The sequence below is a fragment of the Trichosurus vulpecula genome, chromosome 4, assembly GCF_011100635.1.
Source record: "Trichosurus vulpecula isolate mTriVul1 chromosome 4, mTriVul1.pri, whole genome shotgun sequence".
Lineage (NCBI taxonomy): Eukaryota > Metazoa > Chordata > Mammalia > Diprotodontia > Phalangeridae > Trichosurus > Trichosurus vulpecula.
This window is the reverse complement of record NC_050576.1, coordinates 269,003,398-269,017,443: the sequence shown is the minus strand read 5'-3', so window position 1 is coordinate 269,017,443 and position 14,046 is coordinate 269,003,398. Positions and strand designations below refer to the sequence as shown.

General features: G+C 38.4%; 1 protein-coding gene across 2 annotated transcripts in view; it reads left to right on the top strand.

Moving 5' to 3' along the window:
- Positions 1-14,046, top strand: part of RASA2 (RAS p21 protein activator 2) — a 142,412-nt gene that overhangs the window by 14,471 nt on the left and 113,895 nt on the right. The window contains exon 2 of one of the 2 annotated variants that reach the window (XM_036757558.1): positions 13,685-13,802. In XM_036757558.1, coding sequence (XP_036613453.1) covers positions 13,685-13,802 — 118 coding nt within the window. Of the gene's footprint in view, positions 1-13,684; positions 13,803-14,046 lie in introns of those variants that run through there. The other variant, XM_036757559.1, reaches the window with a different exon arrangement.

The following is a 14,046-nucleotide window of genomic DNA, read 5'->3' as shown; positions in this document are numbered from 1 at the left end:
ATACTAAGCGTTTAAAAAATCATGGATCTAACATTCTGGGATTTTACTCATATTATTCATTGTAAGCCTAGCAAATCAACATACTAAAGTATTTTTATGTGTGGTAATTTTGTTTCATTAAGAATAGGGTGCTGAGAGAGGACATGAAGCTAGGTCCAATAAGTTAAGGAAATAAGGATTAATTTTTACCAGTAATGTCTTAGCCAGAAAGTAAAAGGTTACATAATCAACAAGTCTAAGAATAGTGTAGTACAACTAGGTGGCCATTTGGATGGGCACAGGGAATCAAGTAAAATACAGCAGAATTAAAGTGTTGTGACCAAAAGTATCATTCTTTTTTATGGTTCTTAAAACTCCATTATGAGAATTTTCCAAGGTGTGATCTCAAGGCTAAGAACAGATCTGCCTCCTTCTGCTCCCTCCCAAAGCTAAGCTTGGGGCAAGAGCTGTACCTCTCATGAGATGAAGACATAGAGCCAGAATTGCACAGAACAGCTGACTGGGTACCAGTTGCTCCATCCAAGTCATGCAGAATGACAACTGCGGGCCTAAAGATTATTCTCAAGCAATAAACTAGGATACAGTAATCAAGAGAGGGCAGCTAGGTGACATAGTGAATAGAGCACAGGGCCTTGAGTCAGGGAGACCCAAGTTCAAATCTGGACTCAGACCATACTGGGCAAATCGCTTAACCCTGTTTGCCTCAGTTTCCTTGTCTGTAAAATGAGCTGGAAAAGGAAATGGCAAACCACCCCATTATCTTTGCCAAGAAAACCCAAAATGGGATCACAAAGAGTCAGAAACAACGGAAACGAATGAACAACAAAGTCAAGACAACATAAAAAGCTAAGTTTGCAGGCACAGGTCAAGACTACAAACCATGGAGAGACCCTGGGCTGTCACAAGCTACTGGCAGGGGCTTCCTATGGCATACCTTCTTCACTTCCAAGTTCAGTTTGGGGCATACTTGGAGACCACAACCTTTTGGGTCCTTAGAATGTCCCTCAGAGCCTCCTTCCGGCACCACCAAGCTCCCCGCTAAGCCAAGTGCTGTAAGAACTGTGCTTCCTGGCACACTATGTCCAGTCTTTCTGACCCACTGTGACACTTAGCAAAAGAAAATGAAAGAAAAAGTATTAATTAAGCACTTAGATGTGCCAAGCTTTTGCTGAATGCTGGGAATATAGCTAAAAGCAAGTCAGTACCTTCTCCTATGGAGCCCACATTCAAATAACAGAAAAAAGACATAAAGGAGGGTTAGGCCACAGGGCAAATAGAAAATGGTCCTAAGGGTAATGAGACCAAAATAAAAGGAGCTTTTAAAGTTTTTTAAAGTCCTCAATTTTAGCAAGTACAGTCAGTTCTGCTGCAATGGGTATTTTTAAAACACAAATTTGTTCCAACAAGATTGATAAACTAGGGAACATTCTGAGCAAAACATGGATTTCTAGTTTGCTTCTATGCGATTTCTTGGGGGTGGGTGGAAGGGTAAAGAGGTGCTTTCCCCATGCTGCCTACCTGTAGCTCCACTGCTGATTGCAAATGTGTCTGAGCTCTCCTGGGAGTTCTGGGAAAAGCATGCCTGCCCTAGCACTTTTTAAGTATGATTTTTAGGGAGTACCAGATGGGGGAGTATATTCTACTTCCTTCCCCTTTGTGCTTGGAGGCCACATATTAGAGGGAGGATTGTGGAATTAAAACAAAGTGAGGTTAGGAAGAAAAATAATTTCATCACAAAAACTGAAAAGTTTAAGAAATTGAATCTTTTTAATATGTTAGACTTGAGGTCTCCAATTTCCTTTACAAATCCATGCCTATATTGGATCTGATAGTTTAAAAGCTATTATGCATGGGATAAACCATTGCCCTGTTCCCGGCAGAAAATCTGGGTGGAAAGAAGGGTAGCCCATCTCATTGAAATTCTCCATAACCTCCCTCCCCATCTCAGACTTTACAGGGCCATCCTCTTCAATCCAGTGACACTGGCTTCTTTGTTATTCCTCAGCTCCAGAATTGTTATCTTTTTGCTGGCTGCCCCCCAGGCCTCCTTATCTCTGCTTCCAGGCTCCCTGGCTTCTTTCACCTCCCAGCCAAAGTCCCACCTTCTAGTGAAAGCTTTTCCCAATCCCTCTTCATTCTAATGTCTTCCCTCCATTGCTTATTTCCAATTTTTTCGTGCATATAGCTTAAGTCATTTGCGTGTTGTCTTCCTCTTTAGATTGTGAGCTCTTCGGGAGCAGAGTCTTCCTTTCTTTGTATCCCCAGTGCTTAGCATCGTTCCTGATACTTAGTAGGCATTTAATAAATGTTTACTGACTGACTGATGCCGGCCTGGAAGTTCAGGTTCAATACCGGCACCAAGAGTGTCCATCTAATAGTTAGCCAAAGGAAGTTTACTTAGCCACAGCATAGAAAGAATGTTGGGAAGGAATTCAGCAGGAACACTGCACTGGTTTAAGTAGACGCAGCTCCTTTCACCTCCACGCTGAAAATCATCTGGTGAGAAGGGGAAGCTAATTTGTAGATGCTCCCAGTGGCTTTCTCTCTTTTTTTATGCCTGGGCAGCTAGGAAGCTGGACTACACAAGTCCCAGAGACAGCTTTTCTGCCTTTTTAGGAGAAAACTAGCCCAACTTGTGTACAGCAGGACCCTAGGATCTAGTTCTTCTACCACACATTTATTAATTAATGGGGTTTCTCAGAAAATTTTTTTCACATGTTTTTATATCTTCACATAGGAGAGCAGCTGGGTAGCACAGTGGATAGAATGCTGGGTCTGGATTCAGGCAGACCTGAGTTCAAATACAGCCTCAGGCACTTTGTAGCTGTGTGACCCTGGGCAAGTCATTTAACCCTGTTTGCCTCAATTTCCTCGTGGTTATTGTGAGGATCAGATGAGATAGTATTTGTAAAAGTCCTCAGCAGTACCTGGCACATAGTAAACACAATATAAATGCTTATTTCCTCTCCCCTCCCTTCTTATTTATGTGACCTAGGGCAAGTCCCTTACCCCCCTGAATCTCCTTTTCCCTACATGTAGAATGAGGGGACTGTACTAGATGGGCTCTGATGCTCCTTCCAGCTCTAGAGCCAGGATCCAATTGAGTAAAAATAAACATTAACCTACCAGTTAAATGCAAGAGACTCTGTTGAATGAATGGGATAGAAAGACAAAAAAAAAAGAAAAGAAAAAAGTCCTATTCTTAGGGAGCTTACTAAATTCTTGTGGCTGTCTGTGGGGGAGACAAACCATGCATGCATGGACAAAGTGCTAAATAGAGAACCTGCCTGGAGTCAGGACGACTCATCTCAGATTCTTGCTAGCTGTGTGACCCTGGGCAAATCACTTAACCCTATTTGCCTCAGTTTCCCCATCTGTAAAATGATCTGGAGAAGGAATTGGCAAACCATTCCAGTATCTTTCTCAAGAAAACCCCAAATGGGGTCACAAAGAGTCAGACAAGACTGAACAACAATAATAGCACAGAAAGTTTTCAGTTTGACTTTAAAACTGGCAACTTAGTTCAAGATTTATTAAGTACATACTGTGTGCAAAATAGATAGGTCCTGGGGAGTCAAGGGCAAAAATCAGTACAATCCCAGGCCCCAAGAAGCTTGCACACCTTTAGAGAAGTAAACAGAAGGTAGTTTAAAGAGGAACATATCAAGACAGGCAGGAGAACTGTATGATGATCCAGCACAAGAGCCTGAGAAGTGGTTAGGCAGGTCAGGCAGAGCCAGAAATGAGTCCTGTTAAGGGCTCCCTGTTAAGTCAAGGGAGGAGAAAGAATCTAGCAGATCGTGGGGAGTGGTCAGTGTCAAAAATTTTGGAGAAGTCAGGGAGGTTGAGGATTGAGATTGAGAAAACGTCTTTGAGTTAGCAGTTAAAAGATCATTAGTAACCTTCAAGGAAGTGGTTTTTAGAGAGACTGGGAGGGATAAGAGGACCAATTTCAAAAGGTTGAGATTTCCCAGCCACTTCAAAATCATGCCACCTGATCTCTGTTCATCTTCCTCAAGCGTCTCCCATGAGAACCTGGACTCTGCCCCTGGAATGCTGTGGTCTGATAAGCTTTTGCCTTACCTTTCCCAGAACCAGGCCTCTCTGTCATTCACGCTTTGCACATACCAAGCACTTCATGTGTGATTTTTCTTTCATTCCTGGCCATTTTCAAACCCCGCCACTGAGCACATGCTTCACTCCTCCCCCATCCCCAATATTTTCCTTTTATCTGTTGTCTTCCCCCGTTAAAACTTAAGCTCCTTGAGGGCAGAGACAGTTTTGCTGACTCTTAACTTTGCCCAGTGGCTGGCACACAGTAAACAATTAATGCTCAGTCATTCATTGAACAGTCGATAAGAGAAGGGTAGTGGTGAACACAGACAACATTTTCTAGAAGTTTGACTTGGGAAGGAAAAAATATATAGGATAATGCTTGAGAATGTAGCAGTACCAAGGATGCACAGACATGGGCATATTTGTAGGCAACAGGGAAGAGATTAGTAGATAAAGATCAAAACTTAGAAAGAAGAAATGTAGGAAGGAACATGCTCATGGAGGAGACAAAAGGGAATAGGAAGAAAGGAAACATTATGATCTTGCTACAGGCCAGGCACTGTGCTAAGCACTTTACAAATATTGCATTTGATCCCCACAACAACCCTGGGAGGTTGGTGCTATCATTAACCTCATTTTACTGTGGAGGAAAGTGAGGAGAAAGGGCACAGATAAAGGGCTTGGTCTTTGCAAGGAAGAAAAGCCAGCTCTTCCTCTGAGGAGCAAAAGAGGAGGAAAAAAAGAGGGTAGAGGAGTAAGAAGTATGAGAAAAGGGGCATATGGTGGTTAGCCTCTTTTCTCAGCAAAGTGAGAGATGAGGTTTTCTGCTAAGAGAGAAGTGTTTAAGGGGTTTGAGGAGAGGAGAAGATCTGGGACATTTTTAGGATTGTGATGTCAGTCAAGAAAAAATAAAGTATACCTGGGTAGAATTGAGGGTCCGGATGAGATTGGATAATAATGAGTTTGTAGATGACTTACATAACTTCCTGTTGAGCTGTTAAGTAGCCCATGAGGAGGGATGGGAAAGGCAGATGACACAGTCACCTAAGATTGAGGTTTTGCAAGGCATCAGCAGTGATAAGGCAAGGATTCAGAAGTACGGGCAGTGTATAATTGATCTGGTTAACTATAGAATCAAGATGGTGACACTGTGGCTGGGATGATGAACTGGAAGGAGTCAAGGAACTGGAAATAAGAGTGAGGAGGAGAGAGTCACAGGGAAATATGGAGGTTTCTTTGAGTGCAAGGAGTGGGGAAAAGTGTGAGAGGAAGAAGTTTGAAGGATGAAGAGGAATTTTCTCATGAGGAATGAGTGTTCCAGAGGACTCATGGATGGGGAGGATAGGAGAGAATGGAGACCTAGGAGGGAAGTGGTTGAGGTAGATGGGTCTGAGAGTACTAGGGGTTGTTGGAGGAGGAGAAGGTAGAATCTTGCTGGTGATGGTGGGCAAGAGGTTTTGTGGTATAGTGGATAGAGAGTGGCGGTGAAGCATCAGGAGACTGGGACTCCTGCCATATTCCTAACTTCCCACTTCCTCACTCCCTCCAAATCCTGCGTGCCATCTTAGTTGTACACAGATGCTAGTTTCTACCTGAGTGGATAATTATTTTTTTTTTTTTAGCAGGGATTAAATCAATTTCAGTAGGAATATAATTATAAAAATGTTTTTATGGATAATCACATCTTACTAGCTCAGGGCTTGGTGCATAGTAGGTGTGTAATAAATGCTTGTTGATGGGGCAAATTCCATTAGTACCCTGACCAAACTTGATGAAACATTTATGACTGTCTAAAGTTAGGGTTGTCGCTGCTTTGACTTGAGGATGGTGGCACAGGTGCAGATTACAACCCATCCATCAGAACCTTCTCATCCAGTGTGATTCTTGTCTGTGTTTATGTTAAAAAATCATTTAAAAAATTACCAAGCATTTTTCCTCCCCCTCCCCCCAGTGGGGGAACTTTTGTAACAAGTAATCATAGGCAAGCAAAACACATTTCCATATTGTCCATGTCTAAAAACGTATATCTCATGCTTCATAATAGCTCTACTGTCTCTTGGTGGGTAGCATTTGTATCAGTCCTCTGAAATAAGTTGATTATTGCCTTGATGGTGTTGCCTTCAGTCTTTCAAAATTACTTGTTTCTACAGTACTGATGTTATGTTAGCTTCTTTTCTCAGCAAATTGGTTTTCCTAGTTCTGATCACTTCGTTCTCTACCAGTTCATAGAAGTCTTCTCAGATTTCTGTGAAATTGTCTTTTCGTTTCTTATGGCACAATAGTATTCCATTACATTCATATATGATAAATTCGGACGTTCCTCAACTTGATACACACCTTTTAGTTTCCAGTTCTTTTCCACTGCAAAAAGAACTACAAAATATTTTTGTAGACTTGAGGCCTTTCCCTCTTTGATCTCTTTGGGGAACATTCCTAGTGGTGGTATTGCTGAGTCACAGGGGATGCACAGTTAAATAGCTTTTGGTATAGTTTGAGATTGCTTTCCAGAATAGCTCAGCCAGTTAACATGCATTTTCCCCTAGTCCTACCAACATTCATCATTTACTTGTTTTGCCATCTTTTCCAATCTTCGATGAATGTGAGGTAGGCCCTCAGAATTGCTTTAATTGGCATTTATCTAATTGTTGGTGATTTGGAGCATTTTTTCATACGGTTGTTGATAACTTGGATTCCTTCAAGAACTACTTGACTTCCTATTCATATCTTCTGAGCATTTGTCAATTAGGAAATTGAATTAGTTCTTTTTATATCTTGTAAATGAGACCTTTATCAGAGAAACTTGCTACAAACATTTTTTTCACAGTTTCTGGTTTCCTTTCTGATTTTAAATGAATTAGTTTTATTTGTGCATAAACTTTTATATGTTATGCAATCAAAATTGTCCATTTTATTGATCCTTTCTATCGTCTGTATGGTTATGTGATGATCTCTTCCCCATATATAGATCTGGAAGACAGCTTCTTCCTTGCTTCTCTAATGTATTTACAATGTTGCCTTCCATGTCTAATTCATGTATCCATTTAGAGTTTTTCTTGGCATGCACTTGTAGGATTTTTGTCTATACGTAATTTTTGTCAAATTGCTTTCTAGTGTTCCTAGCAGCTTTAGTTGAATATTTAGATCTTACCTAGTAGACTAAAGGGCTTGTCTGCGAGAATTGGATAGCTAGTAAGTGGCTGAAGGTTGGATTTGAACTCAGGTCCTTGTGACTTCAGGCCCAACATGCCGTCCATTGTGCCACCTGAATGCCTCTGACCACTTATCAGTTGGGGAATGACTCTTATTCTTATGCATTTGAATCAGTTCCCTGTCTGTTTTAGAAATGAGAGCCATATCAGAGAAACTTCTTGCAAAGATTTTTTTTCTCATTTAACTAACATAATTTTACCTGCATTGGTTTTGTGCATAAAGCTTTACATTTTATGTAATTCAGATCTTCCATTTTGCCTCCTGTGATCCTATCTCTTATTTGATCATTGCTCTTGTCTCTTTATTGTGCCTCTGACCCCGGGTTTTTATTTTTGTCCTTTCCTTTATATTGATGAGATACTCTCAAGAACAAAGTTTTCCTAAAATACAGTACCAGTCAAGAAGAAAGGTCCATATAGATACACAGGGAATTCATTGACTGATTTAAATTTTTGCAGTGAGTTCAGAAGATAGTAAATGAGGCTTTTAAAACCACATGAGGAAGATCAGAGAAAGGTACAATATTGTTGCTTGGAGTTTATAGGAGAAAGATAAGTAAGAAAGTAGAAATACGCAATTCTTCTCGTTTTTTGTTTTCCTAAAGGGAAAAGATTTGGAAATATAACCAAAAAATGATGAACATGGAACCAGTCAGTTCATAAGCATTTATTAAGTACCTAATGTATATGGGTCCTTGTGGTAGGTTCCGGGGATATAAAGTTCAAGAATGATATAATACCTGCACACAAACACGGAGCTTACATTCTAACTACAAATGAACTAATTGAGACCCCAGAAAAGTGAAAAGTAAGAATATTACCTAGCTACTACCTTCAATAATTGTACATCCTGAAGTATGGAAGAACTGTTTCCTAGCACTGAAAAATGTTGGGATTAGATTACTATGGGACACTGCTGTTGGTAATTTGTCAAAAATCATGGAGGATGCCAGAGGTGCTTCAAAACTGGAGCTGGTAAAATGTCCCAGTTTTTCAAAAAGGGGAAAAAGGTAGATGTTTCAAGTCTTAGGCTAAAATTTGTCTTTGATTCCTGGTAGAATTCTAGTAAGTATTATGAAAGTATTATCAAAGACCTGGCTTGTGAGTAATTAGAAAAGGAAATTAGATCACTAGGAATAAGCTTGGCACAATCAGGAATATGACAGACTAAGTCTGGAAAGGATGTTTGGGTCACATGACCACCACGGTACTAAGACTAGATATTTTCTCTGATCCTCACAATGTCTCAAAAAGTCTCCAAGACAGAAATTATTTACCAAAAATAAAACAGCTTAACTTTTCCCAATGGTCAAGGACACCAGGAACCCAAAAGGAGGTTAAAAACTCCATGAATCAATACTTAATTTGAGATCACTCAGTGCACATTTGTTCATCATCTACTGTACTCCCTTTAGCAAGGCTGCATTAGCTGAACTAACCCACAGGCTTGCAACAAAATACATCCCCACACTTTGCTCCTCTCTTCCTCTTTCTGGGGCCATGGAGATCCAAGCTAGCTCTAAATTTCAGTTTTGTCTAAGTCTTAACAGAAAGATAAACAAAAGGGAAAATAAGGAACTGAAAAAATTTCTGGAGAAACTAGAGCTAAAAAATCTAGGGCATCTTCTTAATGGGACAGCAAAAGAATATATGTATTTCTCAGCCCCACTTGGAACTTTTATAAAAATTGCCCTTTGTTGGAGCATAGAGATTGCAAATGAATGCAAAAAGGCAGAAATAGTAATTACATCCTTTATAAACTATAATGCTATAAAAATAGCCATTGATTTAGGGACTACAATCAAAAGACACAGACCTAAGGAGACTTAATAATGAAATCCTAAATACTGAGTGGATCAAAGAACAAATCATAGAAACAGTTATGTGAAAGAAACTGAAAATGATGGAACACAATACCAAAATTTCTGGGATGTAATTAAAGCAGTCCTGAGGGGGAAAATCATATTCCTATAAACATACGTTGACATAATAGAAAGGATTAAAGAATTGAATATGCATTTTCAAAATTAGCCAGCAAATAAATTTAAAATAAACACAAAAGAGAAAATATTAAAATTAGGGGAGAAATAGATAAACTGGGAATTAAAAAAAACCCAAATAATGATAAAATTAAAACCTGTTCTTTGAAAATATTAATAAAATTGATAAACCTTTTCCTAATCTGATTGAAAAGAAGAGGACAGATAATCATATCAATAAAATATCAAATGATGAAGTGAAATAATTAAAAAAACGAAATAAAAAGATTAATTAGAGCTAAGGCACAGTTAAAACTGAGGACCCAAAGGAAATACAATACCTTCAAAAATATACAATTCCCAAATTGTCAGAAGGCCAGATAGAGATCTTAAATATCCCAATCTAAGAGCAAGAAACAGAACCAGCTATGAAGGAAGTAACTACCAAATTTAAAAAAACCAAAAACTTCTGGTTCTGATGGATTCACAGGAGATTTATCAAATTTATCAAATTTTTAAAGAAGTTAGTACCCATGCTTCACAAATTAATCTCAAAAATTGAGAAAGTACCCTACCAGGATCCTTCAATGAGACAAATATAGTCCTAATATTTAAATTAGGGAAAGATAAAACAGAAAAAAAAAACTATAGGCCAATATCATTAATGACTGTTGACTCAAAAATTTTTTTAAATCCTGTCAGACTATGGTAATTTATCTGAGAAATAAATTTATTATGACCAAGTTGGATGATGGTTAAATATTATTAAGAAAGTGATCGCCATAGTTAACCATATTAAAAACTCAAACAGCCAGAACAACGTGATTATTTCAGTAGATGCATAAAAAGCCTTTGACAAAGTGCAACATTCATTTATGCCAAATTCTCTATTAAGCATAGGCACAGAGGGACCTTTTAAAAATATATATATATATACACATACATATATATATATAAATAATAAAAAGTAAGCATCATATGCCATGGGGATGCCCTTTCCAGTGCTCTTCATCATATGCCATGGGGATACTCTTTCCAATAAATATGGAAATAAATCAAGGATGCCTACTCTCCCCACTTTTATTTGATGTAATTTTGGAAATAATAACATCAGCAATAGGATGAGAAAGAAATTAAAGGCATAAAGATAGCCTCAGAGCAGACAAAAGTTTCCCTGTTTGCTGATGATGTGATTGTACATTTGGAAAACCTAGGGAATCAGCAAATACATTAATTGAGACAATAGCTTCAATAAAGTTGCAGGCTCTAAAATAAACTCTTCAAGCTTAATTGCATTTCTAGATAATAATAACAGAATCCAAGAAGTAGTATCAGAAAGAGAAATACCGTTCCAGAATACTACACAATACATAAAATATCTAGGGATCAATCTACCAATGCACACAGAAGGCTTGCGTAGATCCAATTATTTGGAATCAATTGAATTACCTAATGAAGGGTGGTGATGAATGCCAACCTTAAGAGAGTTATCTGATGGATCGTCACAGGTTCTGCACTTGGCTCTGGTCCAATCAGAATTTATTGTTCGTAGATATTTGTTGAATTGTATTGAGTGGCATTGTGTTGAGATGGCAACCTTTATTGTATGTGTAAATGAAACAGAGTTGGAAAAGAGAACCATTACTGGAAATGACATGATCATGATCTAAAACTTAACAAGTTAAAACAATAGTCTGAATCCAATAAGATGAAATTTAATAGGAGTAAATGTACAACCTTTTATTTCAAAAAGTAACTGCAGAAAAACATGTACTTTTACCGACTTGTGAGCTCAGTGTAAGTCAAAATGTGAGTTGGTAGTTTAAAAAGATAGTATAATGTTTGACGGTATTAATAGAAATGTAATATTCAGATAAAATGAATGATACTTTCCTGTACTCCGCCCTGTGCAGAACATGCATGCACACACAAACATTCCTGATTTGTACCCTACATTTTTAGAAAGAATTTTGACAGATTGGAGCATTACCAGACAAGTATTCCAGGATTGGGTGAAGGGACAGTGGATATATTTTGTCTGCATGAGATCTGGGGGTTTTAGAAACCTGTAAGCTCAATATGTGATAATAGTGTGATGTAATAGCTAAAAAAGTTAATACGATCCTGGGTTGCTTTGAGAGGCATAGTTTCCTGGAATAAAGAGATTAGTACATGTATACCAGCACTTTTTACCCTATTTTGTGTCATGTACTCCTTTGGCAGTCTGGTGAAGCCTATGAACTCTTCTTAGAATAATGTTTTTAAATGCAAAAAATAAAACACAAGATTTCAAAGGAAATCAATTATATTTAAATACAGGATAGCTCTCCTTCCTTCTCTCCTACTTCCTCTCTCTCTCTGTTCCTTTTTTAAAAATATAAGTGCACGTAAGAACTGTTCTCCAACAATCTGCCCTCTTCAGATCATCTGTAGAGTATTATATTCAGTTTTATATGTCACAGCAAGAGCATCTAAAATGTGTTGGGAGAGTATCCAGAGGAGAGTACCCAGCATTGCCCTAGAACCTGCTTGAAGCTGTATCATAAGTGGAGCTAGGTCTCTTTATCTTGGAGAAAAAGTAGACCCTGATAGTGCTCAAGAATTTGAATGACTGTCATATGAAACAGGCCTTGAATTTGTCCTGTTTGGCCTCCCAAAGGGCAGGATTAGAAGCAGCAGGTACAAGTGGCAAAGAGGCAAATTCAGACTTGAAGTCAGGAAGAACTTGCTAACATATAGAGCTGTCCAAGAATAGGAGGGACTGTCTCTGAAGTGGACTCCCTCTCGTTGGAATTCTTGGAGCTGAGGATGGTCAGATATGTCACAGAAGTTATTTTAGAGGTAGATTGGACACTAAGGCCCCTTCCAGCTCTGAATCATTCTTTAATTCACTGTTTAACCTGAAAAGGCAGGGAAATTATGCCTCTCATTATATTCAGGTATTTGAAGGGCTGTCACAGTGTAAGGAGAATTCGACTTTTTTTTAACCCAGTCGTGTGAGCTTTCACTCAGTTCAGTGTTAAAATTTCAGGGAGCTCACTGGCTGATGTCAGGAAACATTTGTAACAATTAGAGCTGACCAAAAGTAGAATGTGAGGTACCTGTCGTTTTAGACACTTAAGCAGAGACTGACACTGTGGAAAAGTTTTCTTTTTGGAAGGAGGAACTCTTTATGAGGTATAAAGTAGGACTAGAGGATTGTAAATGCAAGCATTCAGTATCAGAAAGGAATACTTTATAAAGTGCCTTACTTAAAATAGTCTTGTGAACTACTCGTCTCTGTCAGGTTTTCATAGTCCGAACATCTCACAATTATGCTGTAATGGATTTTCTTGACTTAGTGACAGTCACTTCTAGTTTTCCATTTCTAATAGATTTCTTTCAAAGCATGTTGGTTTGAACTAACTTTATTGGTTTCCATTTGGTCTGTGATCATTTCTCTGTTAACATTTTCCAGTGTTTGATCATAGAACTTTGGAGCTAGAAGGAATATTAGAGATCATTTAAATCCACCCCGTTTAAGAAGGAAACTGTAACATTTAGATGTTAAATGCTTTTGTTCAGGAAGTTCAGATGATTTCTGGTTCTTGCCCCAATTCCCACAACTCAAGTGGATTTAACCCCACTAAGCATTTATTAAGCATCTACTACATGCCTGGCACTGTGCTAAGTGTCAGAGGTAGGGAGACAACTGTGAAATAATCCCTGCTCTTAGGGAGTTTATATTCTCTTGGAAGAGAAAATACATACAAATAAAAGTGTGTATCGTATGTGTGTTTGTATCCATATATATTTATACACATGAAATATAAGGACATTTGGGGAGAAGGGTGCTAGCATCTGGGGAGGGGAGTGGAATCAGGAAAGACTTTATATTGAAGGTAGCATTTGACCTGAGCTGGTAGAGAAATGAGAGTCTGGGAGGCATAGGTGAACAGGTTGTGTGTTCAAGGCATAGAGGACATCTAGTGCAAAGGCATAGCATGGAGGTAAGAGAAGGATTGTCATGGATGAAGAACAGCAAGAAGGCCTGTTTGGCTAGACCTTCATTTAAAATAAGATTTAGAACCTACATCCCTCAACTGTCTTCTAGTACTCACTGTACTTTACTAAGCAGTTTACTATGAAGAACTATTACTATGTTAAGTGCATGTTCTATTCTAGCACCCACACTTTTTGTTCCATCAGAATCCCTCCAGGTGCTGAACTTGGGATATCCAGTATAACCTTACCCTTCTAGGATGAACTCTAGTCAAACCTCCTTGGTGAAAGCTCCCCCATGGTTCTTTAGCTTCTATTAATTTTATTTTTATTTGATTCTAAAGCACTCATTTGTGTCGTATTGATACCATATGTTTGAATTAAAATGAATTTATGCATGAATCTAGTATTCGTAGTTTGTAGTTTTCAGCACTTAAAAATGTCAATTTGTGCCAACAGGTGAAGCCAAGAATTTATTGCCATATCCTGGACCCAACAAAATGAGAGATTGTTTCTGCACCATAAATTTGGACCAAGAAGAAGTTTTTCGTACTCAGGTTGTTGAAAAGTCATTAAGGTTAGTAGAAAACTTGATAAATAATGTTAGTTAGATTTATATGAAATGTAAACCCTGCCATGTAATCCCAAATGTAAACATAACTAAAAATATCAAGGAGTTTAGTAGACTTCAAACTCAGTATGAGTCAGCAGTGTGCTGTGGTGTCCCAGAAAACTACTTTTACCTTACGCTGCATTAAGAGAGTGATTCCATGCAAGATTAGGGAAGTGATCAGACCTTATCTGTCAGATTATGTTCCCTT